General features: G+C 39.7%; 1 protein-coding gene across 17 annotated transcripts in view; it reads right to left on the bottom strand.

Annotated features, from left to right (window-relative positions):
• Positions 1-22449, bottom strand: part of pleca (plectin a) — a 137275-nt gene that overhangs the window by 15967 nt on the left and 98859 nt on the right. For 14 of the 17 annotated variants that reach the window (XM_041809360.1, XM_041809361.1, XM_041809370.1 and 11 more), the window contains 26 exons: positions 20983-21149; positions 17157-17272; positions 16745-16851; positions 14696-14815; positions 14485-14580; positions 11435-11562; positions 10738-10831; positions 10497-10651; positions 9828-10170; positions 8186-8263; positions 7555-7716; positions 7363-7467; positions 7188-7283; positions 6902-7027; positions 6501-6653; positions 6178-6332; positions 5971-6097; positions 5375-5558; positions 5168-5188; positions 4326-4483; positions 2100-2278; positions 1874-2012; positions 1420-1776; positions 1128-1211; positions 944-1048; positions 613-711 (listed from right to left, as the gene is read on the bottom strand). In XM_041809360.1, coding sequence (XP_041665294.1) covers positions 613-711; positions 944-1048; positions 1128-1211; positions 1420-1776; positions 1874-2012; positions 2100-2278; positions 4326-4483; positions 5168-5188; positions 5375-5558; positions 5971-6097; positions 6178-6332; positions 6501-6653; positions 6902-7027; positions 7188-7283; positions 7363-7467; positions 7555-7716; positions 8186-8263; positions 9828-10170; positions 10497-10651; positions 10738-10831; positions 11435-11562; positions 14485-14580; positions 14696-14815; positions 16745-16851; positions 17157-17272; positions 20983-21149 — 3654 coding nt within the window. The remainder of the gene's footprint in view (positions 1-612; positions 712-943; positions 1049-1127; positions 1212-1419; positions 1777-1873; positions 2013-2099; positions 2279-4325; positions 4484-5167; positions 5189-5374; positions 5559-5970; positions 6098-6177; positions 6333-6500; positions 6654-6901; positions 7028-7187; positions 7284-7362; positions 7468-7554; positions 7717-8185; positions 8264-9827; positions 10171-10496; positions 10652-10737; positions 10832-11434; positions 11563-14484; positions 14581-14695; positions 14816-16744; positions 16852-17156; positions 17273-20982; positions 21150-22449) is intronic. The other 3 variants (XM_041809362.1, XM_041809363.1, XM_041809373.1) reach the window with 1 other exon arrangement.

Genomic DNA, 22449 nt, shown 5'->3' with positions numbered 1-22449 from the left:
GGTTGCTCTTGTTTTAAATACCTGGTGCTTTGGGGTTAATTCATCTCTTAAGCGTGTGATTAATATTCATCATGACAAAGCACTGGCGAGCAGGTCAAAAGGATCAAACACAATAGAAAGTTAGAAAAGAAGAAGGGGAAAAGTAAAGGTAAGGTAGATAAAAATGAATTCGCTGCAGAGGCAGTCAGCCAAACCAAAGCCTTTCAATCACAAGTGTTGGTGATTTCAGGAGGAAAGAAAGAAGCAAACATCAAACCAAAACTTGTTGGATAAGCAGTAAGAAAATGTGACTGAATTCAGAGCTGATCAGAGTCAGACTGTGTGACATGATTCTACTAAATGCAGTGTAGGGGGAATGGGAGACATGTACTGTAGTGGGTATGTGATGTGCTGAAACACTAGGATGAAACAGTTTGCTTCACCACTGCACGCTATTTTCAATCCAACGCTTTTAGACCTGGAGTCCTACGATCTACAATTGTGCCAAGTGCCAACATTTTAAAGAGTTGATGACAAATTATTTCCCATACATGGCTCAGTTAACAGGTAAAGGTGGCATTGTTTCTGTTAGAGGGAACCTGCTGCATGGCTGCTGACTTTGAGTGTAATTACCTCTTCCTCCTCCAGGCGGCGCTGTGCGTCTATGATGAACTTGATGTACTGGCTGGTCAGAGTCATCAGCTCACTGTAGCGAGTTCTCAGAGTGACATACTGGAAATAAAAGCAGCAGCAAAGAGGAAAAACAGATTCTCTTCAAAATATGTGAATTAAATTTGTCATACTTGAGTGTATTTAATTGCCAAAATAAAGAGATTTTTGATGTTTTTAAATTACTGTTATGAGAAGAAAAGTCGAAGACAATCATAATCAATCTCAACACCCACTTTGGATGTATTCACATGCTTCCAATTATCGCTGAAATGTAATAAATGCAACAACTCACTTCCTGAATGATATTATCGGATGCAGCCTCCAATTTTGGTTTCTTTAAAGGTGAGGCGATGGGATCCTGCAGGGCTTTGTAGGTCAAAAGCTGGAGCTCGTAATCCTAAAAAGAAGAAAATCATCTCAAAACAAGCCAAGCAAAAGCACCTTCCTTTGTTTAGGCTGGAAGCGTTGGCACAAACCTTGACTGAGTCGATGTAATCCTTTGCATTTTTCTGACAACTTTCAACCTTGTCTTTGTTTGTCTCGATCTCTTCCAGGAGTTTCTGTAAAAGAGATTATAAATTATTGATCAATTCTTTAAACAAGGACAAAACAGAAGCACTTTCTCACACTTCAATAACTAGACCCTTGCTTCAATGGACTTTGAGTGATTTGAATCAGTTTTGAAGAGAATTCAGGGTTGAATCTGTCCCATCAGTACGCCCACCAGAGGGCGTACCAACCTGTTTTTCTCATTCTATACAACCTTACCTTCTCCTCTGCCAGCTGTGCCTTGAGAGCCTTGCTGTCGCCAATGGGCACGGCTTGAATCTTCTCCTGCCTCTGTCTTGCCTCTCCGAGCCAGTGGATCAGCCACTCGTAGTTTCCGTTGTATGTCTTCATGTTGCGTCCAAGGAGGTCAAGCTCGCGCTTCCTGATGTCGATCTGAGCAAACACAGCCTGCCAGCGCTCCAAGAGGCTGTTGACCAGCTGACGGTAGTGGTCCAGCTCGGCGTCACGCTCGCTGTGGATCCTCGTCATCTTGTCATTGATGGTTGTTGCCTTCTTCAGCTCGTCTTGAAGGCGGTCGAACACTGCCTGGTCAGACTCTGCTTCCTCCTGCATCGACTACCGGACAAAGTAGTGGTGAAGAAGTGAAGCATTGCAAAGGAGCACAAAGGAGTAAGATATAAAGTACAGTAAATGTGCAAATGACAGTGAATACCTTGAGCTGACTGCGCTGGTCCTCCACCTCCTTCTCTGTTGCTGGCACTTTGTTCACATCACGCAGACGATTCTCATAGCTCTTCAGAGTGTCCTCTGCGTCTTTGGTGTTTCTGATCACAACATCGATGGTCTTCAGCCTAAAATGAAAAGGTTTACACTTTATAAAGAGCACAAAATCAGTTGAGCATACATAATAAAGAGTAAACAGTGTCATAGAGCCTCACTTGTCCAGGTAGACGGAGGAGAGGCCGTAAACGTGGTCCATCTTCTTCAGCGTGACGTCCAGCTCTGAGCGCAGCACTGGGGCTGAGCTCAGCTGCTGAGGAGATGCCAGAACTTCCTCTGTTTTCTCAGTGATGGTGTTCAAGTCTTTCTTCAAGCCCTCTAGCTCAGATTGGACTTTCTGTTGGTGGGAAAATTGAGGAAAGTCTATTGAACTCTTTTCCAGAGGAGTAACTTTTAAACATAACATTAATGAGATTTTCTGAGGCAGAAGTGAAGCAACAGTGCAATCTTCAGATATTGCTTTGTTAAATCAAGGCATCTATGGTATAAACAATACCGATCAGGAAAATACGCCAACTACTTTAGCATTTGGGCAACTTGCCTGCAGTTTATCACCTTGCACTGGAAATGCTGAGATTACATCTTTATGCAGTGTCATCAGCATAGGTAATAACTGAGGTCTGAATTGTTTCCACAGCAGCTAACGCAAGCAAGCTGGTCATGTCTGCACACACGAGCCCTATTATTAATACTGAGACTAATAGCTCTTAGTCACATGACCAGAGACCTGAAGGGAAACACTAAAGCCTACAACAGTGGCAGCTAATCTTGAAAACTACACGGCACTAAAGCAGACATTTTAACCTCCACTGAATCAAAACAATCCATGTCTACATCACTCAACACCACAGGAAAACTGAGTGATTTAAACTCAAAGTCTGTGTCCCTTTGGACTCTCATGCAGCACCTGGGGTTACTGTATAAATCACCAAAATCAGAAAAATCCCTGCCAGAACTTTGCCTCATGGGTGTGTACTGAACAGTTTCTCTACATTAGAGAAGAATCTTTCTCAACAGGATAAAGTCTTCAAAAGTTCTTATTCGTTAAAACATAGATAAGTGCTAATTAACTAATATTGGCTACTTCATATTACTTAATAATCTTATCAGGATCATTACCAACTGTCAGTCAGTGGTCTGTCCCTGTATTATTAGTATAAAAATAGTCATATTTTCATCAATATCTAAAGAAGGATTAGGAGAAGTCTGTGCTACTGTTAACTGTAAACTGCAGGGATAATGGAGCTTCTGCTTGTATTAATCTGCTATTTATTAGTCTCTGGGTTTTTTTTTTTTCCTATGATGGGGTTCTAAAGAAGTAAAACCCAGCTTGTCTCCTCATCAGTTAGTGCATCCAGCTTAAAAACAACTATTTTTCATTAGAAGAGAAAAGAAAAAAAGGCTAAAACATGTAGGTGGCACCAAAGACTGTCAACATGTCAACAGAGTACATCTGTAGACAGTTGTTCTCGCTTGCTTGAGGGTGTGATGTCACATGAAAGCCATCAGTTATGAAGATGATATTTGGCATCCCTATTTTGTACATTTAACCACCTTGGCATGATGTTGGGGTGCTAAGTCACTGACATTTATGACTTTAAGGGAATAAAGTATTACTGGCTTAAGTAGAAGTGAACCTTTTTTCAGCTCCTGAGAGCTACAAGAGCAAGACTACACCTGAAAACATCTACCTGTATGCAAAAACACAAGAAAGACCTTGTTCTGTTCATGACTTATTCTTAATATTTTATACACAAATTAACTTGCTTGCTTTTAGCTAGAATCTTGGGTTAGCCACCTAACAAACTACTAAACATATATAAATATTACTACTGCTGAAGTACTACTATTACAACTACGACTAAACATACATAGCTTGGATTAGCCTTTTTGCTAGGAGCAGTTTCATAACCAGCCAGTCAAACAAGCTACTTAGCTGTTTGGCTATTCAAATAACATAACTTTCACAAATAAATGTTAGTTTTCAATGGTTTTTTATGTGATGTTAGCATGTTCAAATCCAACAGATGTATCATAACTGCCACACAAGAATTACTTTAGTTTTACACACAAAACTAAATGTTTGTCCCCAGTTCAAAACTGAAGCAACCACAAGATTTGGATTCCTTAACATTTGGTCAGAGCCATTTTTCCACCACCTGGTTATATATAGCAGATGGTGACTTCATAATGCCATATAGCAATTGAGAAAAACAGTAAAAACAAGTTTGCTTTGAAGATCTGATTAAAAAAAAAAAGTCTGATTTAACTGCAGTTTAAATAAAGACTGAGTGAACCTATAAATAACGATCTGCTACACCAATAAACACTGTTGTTATTCCTGTTTTTAAGCTGACTTTGTCCTGTAATTTTAATATCATTACCATCTGCTCTGCAGTTTTCTGAGCACAGGCTTTCAGCGGCTCTTTGTCCACCTGCTGGCGAAGGCGAGTCACTGTTCGATTCTCACAACCCTCCAGCCTCAGTCGAAGGTCCTTGATCTTTGTCAGGTAAGTCTTACACATGGACTCATCCTGCTCTCCTGGTAGGATAAAACATATATATATTTAAATTGATTGAATGTTTGTACAGATCACAAAAAGTGTAAATGAACAAGCCCATTGTTAGTTCAAGTCATGATTTGGCTTTCATGTAAGATTCACAAAAGCTTGTAAAATCAAACAGCACAGAAAGATACCACATTTTCAAAGTTAGTTCTTTAATATCAAACCTATAAAACATCCGTTTACATTTAACATCATCTTGTATTAAACTGACTCATAGCAAACCCCAAACATTTCTCAAATGCTTTCAATATTTTAAAATCTTCATCTTCAAACACTATATGTTATTTAGTAGAGCTACTTTATGTTTATTTCATGAATTACATAATAAATGCACTTGTTCAAACTTGATTTGTGCTACGAGTATCATTAGTTCAGTTGTGTCATTGATCTATTTACAGTGATTCATTCATAGAGTGATTCAGGCTGGAAGTCAGCTGCTCTTTAAACCCATGCACAAACAGAAGAGGGCGTGAATGAGTGAATGGGTGAAGTGAAGAGAAGAGAAATAAAATCAGTGAGGATAATGAAGGTGATTGAGTTAATGAATGACGTGAATCATGACAGCACAACAGCCCTCAGTGCAAACACACGCATACAGTCGGGTTCAGCCAATCAGAAGCTTCTACTGCACATCAGGTGCTGTAACTGAAACACCTTACCTGCTCTGGGAGGCTCATAGCCTGAAATGTGAACCCAACAGTCAACTTACACACAAATGACCATGAAAAAATTCAACACAAAAGTCTGAAGAGTGATTGTATGAGAAAATGCCGTGTTTAACTCAGTGAAGGTGTAATTAACATTAGCAGCCAAAGATAATGTCTGAGTGATGATAGATGATGTAAAACTGAGTGGATAGTACACACCTTGCTCTGCAGAGCTGACCATGGTGTTGTAGTGCTGGCTGGCTCTGTTGTAGCTGGACTCCACCTGCATGCGATCCTCTGCCCCGAACATCTCAGAGTCTTGACTGTCTCTCAGGAAGTCCTGGTAGTGCTGCTCCAGGTTCCTCAGAGCCAGACGGTACTCCTCCACCCTCATGGTCTTAAACTGCACAGGTATGAAGACAGGGACATGAAAAGTAGTTATATTTAAGTCACAGCAGTTAAACACAAAGCTTTGTCTCCCTCTAAAAGGAGATTTAATTGTGTGCTAAGCAAATAATGTTTATCTCAGTGAAGTAAACAGTCAGCTGAAATCCAAAATACTCTCCCATCTTTTAATTATGTACTTATTATAAAACAGCAAGGGGAGAGGCAATTATTTTTATGTGCCAACTTCAGTAAAAACTTGATCCCAAAAAGACAAAAACTCAAAGAGAATGTAGATTTTATTGCTCAAAATGAATGATTATCTTCATTTTCCCTTTTGTCTCTGCTAAGTAGATTGATATCTTTAAAAAACATCATTGTGGTCTGTGGATTTCAGGGGCATTGTTGTTGTGTCTGTCCTGTGTTCTTACCATTGTGATGTTCCAGGATTTGATGATATGAATGTCTCTCATCAAGTATTGCCAGGACAGCAGACTCTTCATGTCCACAAACATCATCTGCCACATGTTCTGCAGTCTCTGCAGGTTTCCATCGAGGCTGAGGAAGGTGAAGTGGAGATTAACAAACAGTTTGGATCTGACACTCATCTTAAAAACCCAGAAAAACTCTTAATTTACCCGGCAACACCGTTGACAGCGTCCTTATTGGTGGGGGGAACCAGGAAGCAGATGGATGGAACAGTCGACTCACTGCCTTTGTCATTCAGCACTCTCCACTTGTAAGGCTGGGAGTTGTTCAGCAGAGCGCACTCATCTCCTCTGTGGACTGTGATCTGAAGACAGACGAATATAGACAGGAAGTTATTTTACCTCATTGATATGTCAAATTCAAGTACATTTTTGGATCACAAATGATTTCTGTGAGTGGACAATTAGTTATCCTTATGTCCAAAAATATTTTACTATATATCAAAGCTTTCAACACCCAGTTATCCACTTACCTCCATCTGTTTAAAGTCACAGACAGCCTGAATGGGCTGTTTGCCTTTTATTGCTGTAGCAGGGTTACGAGGCTTGAGCTGGATAATGGTCTTGGCCCTTCGTTTGAGGCCTTCAAGGTGAGTTTTGAACTCGTTAAGTTGCTCCTTCTCATCCTGTGAAGATCAAGGATTGAAAAATGATTTAAAATGGTGTTTAAAACACAACTATCACAGTGAGCTTTAATTTGAAAATATTTAGAAACAGTCCTCTAATCCTGGCCCATTGGTAGTGTGCATCTGTATTAAAGATATTTTACAGTACACAGAACAAAGGTGCCCTCTTTCAAAGTATAACAACAGTATTTTGATTTTTTTTTTTTTTTTTTAGAAGCAGACGACAACAAAAGCATATATAAGCTTACAGCTGCATCCTGCAGGAGATCTTCCAGCCTTGTGACAGTGATGGAGCGGTCGCAGGTGTATTTTCTCTTCATTGTGTCCTGCATCTTTTTGATCCTGTCCTCCGCCTCTTTGACATCAGAGAAAAACTAGACAAGGGAGAAGGTGAAATAAAGATTATTTTTTACTCTACGCACAGCAGCAGTCAGTTTGGCAAACACGGTGGCAAATTTACTAAGAAAAGGGAGGCAAATTGTTCTCTGAAAAACAAATGGACTGTTCTTATGAAGAACGTCTTGCACTATATACCTGAAAGTAGGCTGTGTTTTCTTTCAGGTGAGTTTCAATGCAGCAGCACAGCTGGAGGATCCAACTCCACTGAGTCTGCAGAGCTGCAGTAAAGGCCTGAGGAAGGGAGGGTAATCAGTGTAATATTTGAGTAATGAAGACTTGTACATTTAGGTTGTAGTCTTATGAGTCTTACCTCTATGGTCTTCCTGGCAGGGTGTCCATCCCGCAGCAGTTTGTCTCCTGTAGCCTGGACGCCATTCACTTTCTTCTCCCTGAGCTCCAAGTCTCTCATCAAACCCTGATTATAAAACGATAACAGTCATAATCACATCTCTATCAATCACAAATCTCTGTGAGCTATCAGAGCATCGTGCTGTTTCTCTACCGAATAGTTGTCTTTCTTGGCAACCATGTTGGTATTTTTGTCACTCCAGTCGTAGTTGACCTCCTCCTCCTCTTTCTCATTCAGCCACATCAGCTCTTTGGTGGCAGCAACGACGAAGGCATGAAGCTCCACCAGGTAACGAAGGCGGGCCTTAGAGGCGTTCTGCAAAGGTGCAGGTGAGAAAGATGATAAGAGACACTCAAGACGGACTAACAGACTGGTTCGGATGGAACTAGAAGGGAACAGAGGGCTAAAAAGGTGACATTTCCTTAGTTTTGTCATGCTGCTTAGAACCCACAGCCGAGTCCAGCAGGTAACATTTAGTAAAAACAATCAAATCAAACCTTTTTTTTTTTTTTTCTCCCAGAAAGCACATAAGTTTGACGGAGAACTGGAAAGGAAAATCTAGCTATCTCAGCTGCATGTATATAAGAGTTTTTCCTAATAGCATTATCTGCTAAACTACTGTGATGTAATGTGTTCTGAAAAGCTCAGCAAGACTTCCAGACAGTGCTTTATCTAACTGTCACAATCAGCCATGTCATTTGCCATGTTCACTGAACCTTTCAGAGAGATTTTTTTCAGTTGACAGAAGTAAACTTTTCCCTTTTTTGTCTTTATTGACACTCACCAGCAGCTTGCCGTACTGCAGCTCCAGTTTTCCCAGGTAGTCGCGGTAAGCAGCTTTACTGGCAGGTGAGATCTGACTCTGGAGGAGAGAGGAGAAAAGAAACATGAGAAACAGGACCATCCTAAACTTTAAAACAGTCTATTTCTCAGAGATTTTGTCTAATAATTATATATTCTTACTTAATTTCTCAGGGTTCCCAAACAAAATATTTACACAGTCAAATGTCATAATGTATTTTATTCATACGGCTTCCAAAGCATTCAAAGTCACCTTACAAGGTAAAAATAAAACATATAAGCAAGTAAAAAAAACACACAAGTCAGCAATGAATTAAAACATTGCATAAAACAGTGTGTAGGTTGGCAGAAATCAGTCAGACTAAATATGCAAGTTTAAAAACAGGGGGTTTTGTGACAGGATTTCAAAAGGGAGAGTTTAAGTTATGGATGTCGGGTGGGAGGGAGGTCCAGAGGTGGGTAGCAGAGAGACTAAAGGCTCTTGATAGTGGTCTATCTTGGAAAGACAGTGTGCTGTCAAGGATGACGCCCAGACTCTTGACCTGAGGGGGAGACACTGAGAAATGATCAGTTGTGAGGAAAAAACTGTCAGATTTTATAATGGTGGATTTAATGTCAATGAGCAGAACTTCTGTTTTATCACTGTTGAGTTTGAGGAAGTTGTATGAGAAGCAGGGAGGAGGCCGGGAGGGTGGAGTGGATATGTAGAGCTGGATGTCATCTGCAGAGCAGTGAAAGTTGATGTTGAATTTAAGAAAGATATGGCCAGAAGGAGGTAAACCGATAATGAACGGTAGGGGCCCTAGGACAGAATCCTGGGCAATGCCAATAGAGACTGGAAAACAATGGGACTTGAAGGATTTGAGTTTAATGAACTAAGTGTGGCCAGAGAGGTATGATTAAAACCAGCACAGGGGTGTGTTTATGATTCCAATGGAGGCCAGGGAGGATGTGATGGCATATGGAGTCATAGGCCGCACTCAGACCAAGAAGGATGGCAATTGTTGAGAGTCCAGAGTCAGCTGCCATGACAAGATTGTTAGTGATTTCAACCAAGAATGTTTTTGTGCTGTTCATAGAGGTTATTTTCAGATATGCAAGTGTTTTTCAATGATTTTGGAGAGGAAAGGAAGGTTGAAAATAGGATGAAAATTATTAAAATTCATGGGGTCTGAGTTAGGTCTCTTACATTTGATTAAATTTAAATTTAATTTTGCCTGCAGTTGACCGAGAGTCAAATGTCCTTTTATTAAGCTAACTGACCCATGTTCTCATTTGATACATAAGTGACATACATGTAATTTGAGACCATTGATTCTATGCTGGAATTTTATCCATCCTTTTTCATAACGAGCTTAATAATTTAGTTAAATGACCTGGTTTTCCACTTTAATGAAAAAAAAAAGCTACAATATTTAGTTTTGGCTGTAACTTCCACAACTACTCTGATCTTATATTTAAAGTACTCTGTGACTTTTTTTCTTCATCCCCTATTATATCCATGTTGGTAGCTTGATAATCATTGTTGATAATTGTTTTAAAAAACCTGATGTAGGTGGCGATTGTTTAAAATATCTTATATCTAAAATATCTCCTGAATCAAAAGTGTTTCCTGGTGTTTTTACCTCGTCAGCCTTTGCCCTCTCAATCTTGGACCTGAACTCCTCCACAGACTGGTGCAAGCCGCGGTGGCTACCGAGCTGGGACTCCACAGTGGGTAAGTCAGAGCCCCACTCCCCGTCATCCACCCGCCGCTGGTTCTCCTCCACCCAGCCCAGGAGATCCTGGATGTACCGCATGGTGACTTCGTCCAGCTCGGGCCTCACCCTCATGGGGGCCTGCTGCAGGACCTGAACCTGGGTTGTGTGGACCTGAGTCATGGGGATCTGCGTAGTGCTCACACCTGACTTTAGGCGGAGATTGTACTCGCTGCGGACGTTCACCAGCCTCTCGTGGAGACGATACACTCTGGAGATGGATCCATGGAGGAAAGTCAGTATACAATGTCCTAATTAACTGGTTAATTGATTCGTTTTTCAACATGACATCTTTGCTAAGAGCCAATAAGGAAAAAAAATTACTGCTTTAGCCTGGAATTTTCTAATTTTAAGACCACATTGAGGTTGAAGACCAATTTATTAACAAGAAATTTTAAATGTAAACTCCAGTTAATTTTTAACTTACTAATGAATAGATAAATAGATTAGCAGATCAATTAATAATGATACAGTTCCATGCTGCAGCCCTGATTTTAAGGCTAGTTGTCTCAAATGTCGCTAAGTTTCTTTTTGCACCTGCGATACATCTGTTCTGCTTGAAGGTGACGTCCATCTTTGAGCAGCTGAACATCATTGAAAAGGAGGCGGATCATTCCCTCAGCTTTCTCCAGGTCGGCCTCCATTTCTGTGGTGTGCTGAGCAGGTTTACCTGAGCTCAGCATCCTCACATCCTGGAGCACATATCCACAAATATTACAACGCTGCACATGATGTGGCTGTGATGATTTCTACTTTTGCACAAAGTTTCAAGTCTCACCGTTTGCAGCAGAGTCTCCACCTGGTTGAGCTGCTCCTCACACACCCCGGACTCCATCTGGACCTTACTGACAATCCTCTGGAGTCGCTCCAGCCTGCAGAGAGGAGAAAAGTCAAAGTGCTTTAGATAACCTATTTCAACAGAATCCTGGATTCTTCTTACATTTTATGATGTAATAAACTCAAGTTAATCAAAGTTACTGACAAAGTAAAATTTAATAAGAAGTTTTCAAAGCTAAATGAAAAAACATAAAACACTTACGTGTTCCTCCGAGGGAATAAATACTTTAAATCGTAGCCCTGATGCATGAAGGCCATGATCAATGTCTTTCTGACCACTAAAGTTAGGATGATATCTATTCACACTCTGCAGTATTTTCTAAAGTCTTTAGAGGCTACGCCCTGCCAACCTTGTGATTGGAAGTTTAGGAGCCACAATCAAGTGACCATATTATAGTTGGTAATGGCAGAGTCATCATGTGTTTGCCCTAATACAATTTCTCTCTCTTCCCACCCCACAGAGCTGTCATTTTACTGCAAAAGCGGACAGTATCATTAGGAAATGAGTCACCCTCAAAGACACAGAGACCGTTGTGTGATGATTTCCTCATATGTTGTGGTTTTTGGTTCACTTTTTTAAATAAAAAGTGAAGTTTACTTAGCCAACACAGCATGTGATGAGGTGTGGTCACGCTAACCTCTCAAATTCTGTCCTGAGGAGGCGCTCTCTTTCCAGGATGGCGACGTGAAGACGACCCCATTCCTTCTCCACATCTAGAGGGTGGTAACTAGGAGGAACTTTGACCTGTCCTGCCTGAACTGCACCCTGACAATAAAAACACAAAGAAAAAGGCTGATCAGAAATTCTCAAAGCCAAAGAAAATAAACAGTCCAAACCCTTCTGCAAAAAAAGAAAAAAGACAAATTCATGTTTTAGTGTGTCTTGTGTTTATAAATTTATACTGTAAAATCTGGTACATAGTCTTATTTTTGTTGTCTTCCAAAGGGAAAAGGTTCAAACTGTCCTCCTGGGTGATATTTCTGTTTCGTTTAAAGTCCACAGTGTGCAGTTCTGTGCAGCTGTGCAACTCTTTTAGACCCATCTGTTTTCATCATATTGACTTGTGCCTCTGATTCTGTTTGTGATTTACATGAACAGGATCTTTAGGTTCAATCAGGAGGAGGCAGGTTTTTGGTTAAGGAACCTCAGAATTTCATCCCTTCTTTTTGTAGATGATGTGGTTCTGTAGGCTTCCTCAGTTGGAGACATCCAGCAGACATTGGAGCTGTTTGTAGCTGAGTGCGAAGTGGCTGGGACGAGGGTCAGCACCTCCAGGTCTAAAGCTAGATTCTCTGATGAAAAGTGGTGGTTTGCTCCCTCTGGGTGGAGAGTGAGTCCTCGCTTCAATTAAAGCAGTTCAAGTATCCTGAAGTCTTGTTCACGTGAAAGTGGACTGTGAAATTAACAGGCAGATTGGTGCGGCATCTCATTCATGCTTTCTACTGTTTATGATGAATCCTGCTTATTCTTTGACATCAATAGTGAGTTCAAACACCCAAGCTCACCTGCATGATGCAGAACTCTCACACAGTGGCCTAAGGCATTTCTAGGTCAAGTAGCAACAAGATGAGCATGCCAGCTTACCTCTTTTCTAAAGGACTATTTTATGTAATAACTCTACTCTATAAAGTGCTTTAACTTAACAGACTGCAAGCAATCCCAAAATACTTTGCAAGTAGCTCGCACCATCAACTAGGAACGCCACTGTAAACAGCTTTTTTTCTCTTCTTATGTGAAATTCAACAATGAAACCAAAACGTCCGCCGATCACAGGCTGATAGGTGCAGCATCAGCAGTATAACAGACATTGTGCCGGACCAGAGTAGTGAAGAAGGAGCTGAGCTAGAAGGCAAAGCTCTCAATTTACCTATTAATCATTTCAGCCCTCACCTCTGGTCATGAGCTCTGGGTAATGACCAAAAAAATGAGATTGTGGGTACAAGCAGTCGAAATGAGATTCCTCAGGTCGAGGAGTATCCAGAGGGAGCTCGAAGTAGAGCCACTGCTCCTTCGTTTAAAAGGAACCAGTTGAAGTGACTCAGACATCTGAATAGGAGGCCTCCTGGTCGTCTCTATGTGGAGGTCATCTGGGTGCATCCAACTTGGAGGAGACCCCTGAGTAGACCCAGGACTTGCTAAAGGGATTGTATATCTCATCTGGTCTGGGAATGCCACGAAATCCCTCAGGAAGAGCAAGAAAATTTCATGGAGGAGAGAGTTGTCTTGGCTGAGTTGCTTAGCCTGCTGCCATCGTGACTTGGCCCCAGATAAGCAGAAGAAAATGTATGGATGGATGGGGTTGTGGGGTTGCTGTAGTACCGTAGTTGAGCTTTCAGCCTGTGCCCTGCTCCACCTAACACTTGTAGTCCTTACTGATGAGTGTTCTCAGTAAACCCAGCGCTCCACTAGCTTTATTTACTGAACAGAATACTCCTAATGTCTTTGATGCAAGGTTATGACCTAACGAGGGAGTGAAGTGGCAAAAGAGCCGCTGGTCTAGTCTGTGTACTTATATATTCCACCACATTCTGAGAACTAAAGCAGCTGCATGCAGTATACAGTGAGTGGGGTGAAATTTAAATCATGACAGGCCTTCTACACTGAGTAGTGTCTGACAGTGGCAGCTGCATGCAATTACAGTGATGACTTGTGCATCTCAGAACTTTATTCTGGATCGAAATTATATTTCAAGGTTAAAAAAAAGCTATTAAAAGTGCAGCTTACAAACCTAATTTGACAGTAATTGTACTGCTTTGTCTTTTATGTCTTGTCTCTTACTGTATTAAACATCCATATTTTTTTATGACTGCTGTTTTATTCCGTTTATATTGGTGTGCATCAGTCTCTTTTTGTTGATCTTACTTTGGCATACTCCTTTACTCAAGGCTATTTCTGGTCTTCTTCCTTCCTACCCTCTGACCTACATCAGTGAAAAGAGCTCAGTCTGGAGCCTATTATCTTCAGTCTCAGGATCTTTTCCTACTGTCTGTTCGAAGGGTCAGACTGAACTTGGGGGAAAAAAAAGCGTTAAAAGTTGCTGCTCACTTTGCTTGAAATAAATTCTGACAGGACCTTATTCCAATGACTTGGTCTCACTGGATGCTAAAAAACTTGGAGGCAGACATATCTGTTGTAGATGTTCTGTCAGATTTTTATCTATATTATTATTTCCTAATTTGTTCAATTATTTGATTATTTAATAATGTCATGTTTCCTAATGTACCACAACGCTTGTATTTGTGGCTGCTCATTATCTGTAACTTTGTTAACTGTGCTGATAGTTAGCCAAAATGTCTAAAGTAAAAAAGACCTACAGGGGTTGAAAGACTACGTTTAGTTTGTGTTCATGTTTTTATTCTTAAATAAAACTTATTTTTAATATTATACATTAACCCTATTTCCTTTTAATTTTGTACTCTAACTTTACTCATGTTGATCATTTCTGATGACTGAAACTTCAAAAAGAGGATCATAGTTAACAGTTATGTGTAAACCCAGATTTGACTCAGCCAACTTTATATAATAAAATTGGCTGAGTCAAATCTGGGTTTACACATAACTGTTAACACTTTATGATCCTCTTTTTGAAGTTTCAGTCATCAGAAATGATCAACATGGCAGATCAGCACAAATAACACTCCTATCAGGCTGGCTGGTATGATTATGTGTACTGTTACGGAATCTCACCTCAAAAGACTTGAATATGTGTTTGGATCGGTTCTTGTCAGCTTCTTTTGCAGGAAGCTCTGTTTCTTTAAACTTCAGGAACTGACGCCAGAGAACCTGCATGTCAGAAAACAAATGAATGGATACATCATCAGCTTTACTTATCTGTACTTTTTTGCTGTTGTACCATTAAAAATGCTCTTTGAATGACTTTCTGTCAACATCCACTCACCTCGATCTCTTCATAGCTGGTGGGGAATTTCCTCTCCTCAAAGACGAGGATGTGGTGTCTGATCCACTGCAGCAGCATGGTGACCAGCTCGTAGTACTCCTGCCAACGCAGCTCCAGCTCCTGCAGCACACAGACACAAACAATATAAATACAGCATAAACATCTCCTTAATGGACTGAAATGACCAAACATAAACTGTTTTATTACACAGAACTTACAAAGCTGCTGTTTTGACACTCAAGATTCATCTTTTCCACACATTTATCTGAAATTCAATTTCATGCTGAAAACAAAAACTTCTTTAATAAAGCAGACTATCTCTTACAGACATCAGGTCTCTCAGGACTTTAATCCTGCTTTATGAGGCATGGTGATCTTGCTGATATCTATTTTGTACTATTTGTGCTGTAGTCAACGAAGGAAAAACTGAAGTTACACCCACAGACAGACCAACAAATAGGTCAAACAAAAACACATCATCTCTAGATCAACCTTAGCAGTGGCAGTGTCTGCCTTGCACCCTCCTGCTAGTCTGAATAAACTTTACAAAACTTGTCTGTCTGTCTGTCTACTGTATCTACCTATCGAGCTGAGAGCTCATCAACTAACTGGAGGCTGACATCCTTAATGGCCTGGGAACATTTTTTAACTAGGGCATTAACTGTAACTTCCACATCATAAATCAATCTGCTTTACCCGGTCAGCAGGTTGCAGCAAGCCCTCGATCATGAAGCTCTCAAAAAGACTTTTTTTTTTTTTTTTTTTTTTTACTTTTTCAAGCTGTCAGAAGAATGCCAGGCATGTTACTAAAAGAAGAAATCCATGTTTTTTACTAGCTGATCAGCTTGAGTTAACAAATGTGCATGCAAAATATTCAAGGTCAGAGGATGCAGATGTGTGCTGAGAACAATAGAAAAAGACCTGCTCTGTATTTCTGAACCCATGTCTGTGAATTTAGCTTTCCCCTTGACTGTTGAGAGACACCAGGAGAAAACACACTAGGACGAGGCATCTTCATTTCAAGCTGAAAGTGATTTAAATCTACAGGATTTTTCCTGCTTTAACTATTTGGAAATAGTCAACATTGCCTTATTTTGCGCTACCACCAGCCAAGTCAGAGTCTGACACACGGCTTCATGAAGAATACTATTCCTCAAAGGCAGCACTGGATGAATTTTAGATCTTTAACTGCAATATGCCATAAGTGACAGCTGCCCATTTATTTCCATAATAAAACAGAATTGTTTTTCTCAGTTTTACAATTATGAGGATTCTTGCAGTGGCTTGTAAGTCTTTTGGTTGAGCCATTACACACAACATTATGCACTTGTACACAGTAAGAAAGGTCCACATAAGATTGTTGTCAAAATAGAGCAATTTTCAAGTAGTGCATTCAACTCTTGGCATAATCCTAGCATGGAAAACAAAACAGTTGTGACAGCACTGGCTTCAATTGGTTATTGGTGCACTAATGTGCATGTCTCCTTCTGAAGTGCTGAGAAATTGCCATGGCCTCTCAGGATATAAAAGGCTGACTTCCTGTTGACTTGCTTGCTCTAAGCCAGACTCCAAGACTCACATCTGCATTATTTGTTTGATTTAGTTTCTGTGAACTCATTATGTCGTGTCGTTTTAGAGGCTGTAGCTTTTGGAGATGTTCAGCTCGTATCAATAACACACAAGATATAAAATAAATTGATTGGGCATGGGTTTCAAACTGTGGATCAGAGTCTCTTAGAGGACAGTACAGGTCAAGTTTCAAGCAGCATGGACGCTGCTAGTGTGAGACTTGCTGCATAAGGAGCTACCAGGAAATGTAGCAGGCCTGTATACTGTAGAAAGATTGATCTCTAGCTTATGTTAATTGATATCTTGATTAAAAAATTAGTACTGATCTGAAATAGAGAACTGATTTTTTTTAAACCTAGTTCTATAGACAGCCTAAATTAAGCTTTTCTAAGTGTTTACATGCCTTTATCTGCTGCTAAATATCTTTTAAGAAACCATATGAAAACTCAAGTGATGAGGACGATGAAGAGGAGAACTCACGTTGGCTCTAACACCATCCTGGATGTCTGGTACTCTGGGCATGGCATCATACAGGGAAGAGACATATGTGATGATGGACTTCTCATCAGGATGAGGGACATCCACATCTAAAAGAAGGATAAAGAGTCGGTTAAATGAAAAAGAAAAAGAAAAGAGGAATTCATGTGTAAATCTTATGTATAAAGTTAAATAACCCAGATTTCTGCGTGTACTACAGTGCTAAAAAAATAACACTTCTCTCTGCCCCTCACTTCTTAAGCATACATCAGAATTTATCAGACATGCTATACTGAATCAGTTTTGTGTAAAGCTGCAGGAACATCTAGCATTCAGACTTAAATGAGAACGTCTGCTGATATGTCCCTCAGGGTGGCACTGAGTGAGCCTAAAGATCTCGTCTAACTCGTCTCACCCTCAGGGTCCAGCAGTCTGGTGACACCCAGGTCCCTTTCTGCCACACTGAAGGCCTGCTCCAAGTTCTCCTGGTTGCTTTGTCGATACACTTGGCCCATGTCAATCAGAGAGGGCCTGCGGAAGTAGAGCACACAGAGAGACAGTGAGTGGAAATCACTCATTTTTCTGTCAGTCAAGTTTTTACTTAAATGAAGTGTGACAGCTGAAAATGTCAACCAGACAGATATTCATTAATTATCTTCTGACATTTACTCTAACTACTATGCTTTGTGAATTTCTTTAAAATGTTTAACCTCCCAGCCGTAATTCAAATGGATGACTGCCAGGTAAAAAAAAATCTCTTTACATATTTTCTGTTTTATGTTGCTGGAGGCAGCATGGTGATGAGAATGTAAAGGCAAGCAAAAACATGATTTCTCACAGCCATAGACGCTTAAAATTCCCCGACATTTTATATGCATAGAGGACAGACATATTGACTCTGGGTGCACTTTGCCAGGGACAAAAGTGCAGTGTAAAAACATGCAGGAACAAGTAGAATGTATCTCATGACTCTATCAAGGATAAAAGTGCCTCTCATGCTGAATTAAAAGAAAGTAACCGTTAGATATGGTCAATTCTGGTTATCCATAACATCAGAAATAATACTTATGCATAGATATTCATTTCATACACTTGTGCAACTCTCTGAATGTAGTATTCCTTTTGAGCCCGAGGTGCTTCTTTCTCCATGTAGCAGGCCCGTCTGTAGGACAGTCTGTCCCTGCTCAGGTGGATGAGATGAGGATCTGTCCCTGATTCATGCTCCTCACTCTGGGAGCCCCTACTAGAGCGGGCCCCTGGGCTCTGAGAGCCTCGGCCCGAATCAAAAGAGCTCTCAGCAGGGACGTCCTCGCACAGCATGATCACCCGGTCCTCCAGGTCGCTGACGGAGCCTGCAGTGCTGCTGGAGGCACTGTTCAGACGCCGCTTTGAGTGAAACTTCCTCTTTATGTTCAGCATTGTGGAAAGCTCAAAATGCTGAAAAATTCCAAATAAGTGAGGACAAAGTCTGCACTTCTGCAAAAAACTGAAGCTATGAGAAAGATCTCAAATCTGCAGCTTCCAGATCAATTTCATTCTGATTTAGGTCCACAGGCTGGTCCAGATTACATCCAGTTTTCCTCTTTTTGTTGGTTTTTGGTTAGATTTCTGTTTCAGTCCATTGTTGAGGAGTCTCTTTACAGCAGCTGCTGAATCTCTGCACGTCCTCCTCTTCCTACACCAAGACAGGTTCTGTGGCAGAGCAGTGAGCGTACTTGGGTTTTGCTACAACCTGCCAAGCCTCTGGTAAGCATACCTCCAGGGTAACTTTTTCTTAAATTAGAGTGATACGCCCACATTGTCAAAGGAAACGCTCTCTCCTTTCACTCTGACTGATGCCAACTGTGGTTACTTATGCTGTTTTTGTGGTGTGGAGTTTGATCCTTCAGGGTTTGTTTGTCTGTGCAATTGTAAAGACATAAAGTGGCACTCCACCCCAAGAAAAAAAAAACACAGTTTGTTTCTCCTTAAGGGTTTAATTAGAAATTTCCTTATTAAGAAAGAATGTAGCTGTGGTCTGAAAGAAGTGGAAAACTGGATATTTCAGTTGGACTTAAGTTTCTTTCACTGGAGAAATATGTGAAAGCATCTATGAAAACTCTTCTTGCATTTCCTGCAGCAAAATAATTTTTTTATTCAGTATGTGCAAGTTACTATGTAAAAAAAAAAATAGACATTTGCTGAAATTAATAGTTACTATGACATCAACAATATGGACATACTGAGCATAAAAATGTGACTATTTCACGAATATGTGTTCATGAGGATCCCGCTTATTCCTAATAAATTGTTTTCAGTCTTTAAATTGTTATATTTATACAGCACCAATATACCACAAATATCAACTTCACACGACTTCACAGAAAGATATAGTGTTGAATGACTCTTATTAAATAAATCTGGTGTCATGGCTAGTGAAAATGAAAAAGTTCCTTTTTATAGGCAGAGGCCTCGAGCAGAACCAGACTCAAAATGAAAAAATATCTGACACAAGTAGAACAGATGGCCAGAGACACTTCACTGAACTACTGCAACCTTGTCAACCTCAGAAATGCAGACTTTTGACTGTGCACTGATAACAAGCTGGATGGTCCCTCTCCCCTTTAATACACAGGACACGGCATCTATGGTTTCCAAAATAATTTCAAATTTTGAGTCATCCAACCACAGAACAGTTTTCCAGTTTGCCTCAGTCCATTTCAAATAAACTTTGCCTCAAAGAAGATGGCAGTGTTTCTGGATCATGTTCCCACATGGCTTCGTCTTTGCATGATACAGCTTTAACTTGCATTTGTGGATGGCATGGTGAACTGTGTAGACAGTTAATGACTTCTGGAAGTGTTCCTGAGCCCATGCAGTGGTTTCCAGAATCATGCCTGTTTCTAAGTGTGCCACCTAGGGGTCTGAAGATCACGAGCATCCAGTATTAACATTTGGCCTTGTCCCTTGCACACACAGATTTCTCCAGATTCTCTGAATCTTTTGAAATTATGAACTGTTGATGGAGTAATATTCAGAATCTTTGAAATTTTGTGTTCACAAATATTTTGGCAGATTGGCGAACCTCTGTCCATCGTTACTTCTGAGGGACTTTGCCTCTCTAAAATGCTCCTTTTATACCCGGCCAAGTTACTGACTTGTTGCAAATTAAAGTAATTATACTTTAAATTCTCCTTCAAATGCTTTTTATTAGCACCCCTTACTTTTCCAGCCTTTTGTTGCCCCATCTCTACTTTTTCTGAGATGTGTTTCTCTGGCTAATCTCAAAATGAGCTATTATTTTTCATGAAATGGTGAAGTGTCTCAGTTTCAGCATCTGATATGTTATTTATGTGCTATTGTATATAAAATATGGATGTATAAGATTTGTAAATCATTGTATTCAGTTTTGATTTATATTTTACAGCCTTTCTGGAATTAGCATTGTAATAATAATTAACATGAGTTAGTTTGTCTTTTATTTTTCAGTCACATATAGAGCTTGAAAATATGACATATAAATATGACTAGTGATTTCCTAACAGTATGCTACAAAGAGATTTTAAAGATTTGACACACAAGTTTCAACTTTCGAAACATAAAGCTTTTAAATTGTTGACGATTTTTCCTAGCTGTTGACAAAACATTTAAAAATAATGTAAGTGTCCTTAGAATTGCTTCCAACTCAAATTGTTTTATTCTTTAAAGACTTTGTGAACTTTTATTTATTTATTCACATTCTGTCACGAAATTAAAGATTAAAACAAAAATTTCAACGAGATTTTAGTGAGATATATGATGACAGAATGGAGTCTTTGCTGATCTTAATTTCTGTTTACTTCACTTTAACAAAGCCACATTTTGTTCTGACAAGTTGAGTGTGCTGCTGTAAAAGTCAAATATGACTTTGGCATTCCGGTCCCTGCGCCAACTGCCATAAATAAAAAGAGACACAGCAACATGAAATATGGAGAGGTCACAAAGAAGACCCTTTCACTTTGTGAAAATTTCTGTCCTACGGTGTTTTAAGGTCCCAAGTCCAGGCAAGTTTTTCTAACAAGGAGATGTTTCTGCACTGTTTCACAAATACTTCAGAGAAATAAATGTACAAGACAGCTTTCTTACATAACACTTCACATGCTACAGAGTCTAGGAGGTATTTTCAATTACATTTTTACATCACTGGATCCTTTATGATATCTTTTTAACTTTCCCTTTTGAGTCTGAGCTCTGACCTTGATCTTCTGACATTTGTGCCTCACCTGTGTTTGTGAATGATGGCGTTGAAGAGCTTTCCGTCCCTCCAGCTGGTGGTGAAGTTGTCGCAGCGCAGACCCTGGTATCCTTCTACCATCCTCTGAGACCAAAGCAGCAACTTCTCTTTGGCCGTCATGTCGTCTGATTGGCCGTTCACCTGAATGTCGGAGATCTGACAGAGGAGTGGATGCATTGGTCAAAAATACAGAGTAGCTTAAGTTACATTAATTTAATATCTGGGTTTTAAAAAGCTACTTTTTTCTTGGTTTTTGGATGAAAAGTTGATCTACTGGTTTCCAAAAATATGTAACTACTGACCCTTTGGAGTTTTAATGCACTTTTTGTGGAACAATTTTGATAGAAGTGTATCTTAAATTAGTATGACAAAACATAAAAAATGTCTCACAAAGACAACACTACAATTAGTGGCAAAATACAAGGCTTCAAAAAAGCAAAAAAAATCTCTACTTATCATTTTAAAAGCTCCTACATTCAGAGTTGCTGCACACTTTTTAAAATCAAATTAAAGGTCTGTTAAAACCTTTCAAAGACTCAACAGAAAGACAAATTATTGGCATTTTTCACTAGGTAGTGTGAGTAATTTTTCAGATTTAATGTGGGACTATGGTTTGATTTTCACTGTCAGAAGCTTTGATTTTTTATCTACAGTGCTTAACAAATTTATTAGACCACCCTAACCCTAACCAAAGTAAGGTTTATGCCACAGCTGCCCTAAATTAACAGCATTGCTAAGTACCAAAATCATTTTTGTTTTTGTTTCTGCAATGGTTAATACACCAATATGTAGAAGCTCTTTAACCCAAATGATATTTTTAATGCTAAAATACAATTATTATTGTTATCCATGAATTTTCAAATTTATCGATTACAAACCCCCCCTGAAAAATTAGTAAAGCACATTAATATTTCTTGATTAATATGTCAAATTATAGTTATTTACTTGCTGTCCTGAACAGAAAAATGAGTTTTAGTGGTTGAATGTTATACTTGATTAATTTCTGACTTCTCAGAGAAGCCCAGTGAGCCAGCTCAAAATTGGATGAAATCAGTTTGAAATCCCTCATTCTTGTTAAAAATGGTAAAATGTGGAGAGCTCACTGAAAAGAAAGAGTCCGCATTAAAGCACTTCATGATGCTGGATGGTCTTTGAGCACTGTACTGTATATCATCTAAAAATGACGGTTAATGACCTTAAACTTGAATTTCTTATGTCAGAGCTCATAGTCATCTCTGGGATTCTCTATATTGTATCTGCAATTTGACTCTTTCTGTGTTTTGTTTAACTACATATTGTTTGTCATGTGGTTGTGAGGCAGGGAAACCTTATTTCAGTTTTTCCGCTGATTTCTCCCTGTCTTGGGGTGAGTCACATTTTAACCACAAACAACCACTTTTACTTGCAGGAAAAAGAACATCTATTAAGGAAAAACTCTCAAAGATAATATATATAA

Source organism: Cheilinus undulatus, linkage group 16 (genome assembly GCF_018320785.1).
Source record: "Cheilinus undulatus linkage group 16, ASM1832078v1, whole genome shotgun sequence".
In the NCBI taxonomy this organism is placed as follows: Eukaryota; Metazoa; Chordata; class Actinopteri; order Labriformes; family Labridae; genus Cheilinus; species Cheilinus undulatus.
Note: the sequence above shows the minus strand (reverse complement) of the source record. Positions and strands in the feature narration are given on the sequence as shown.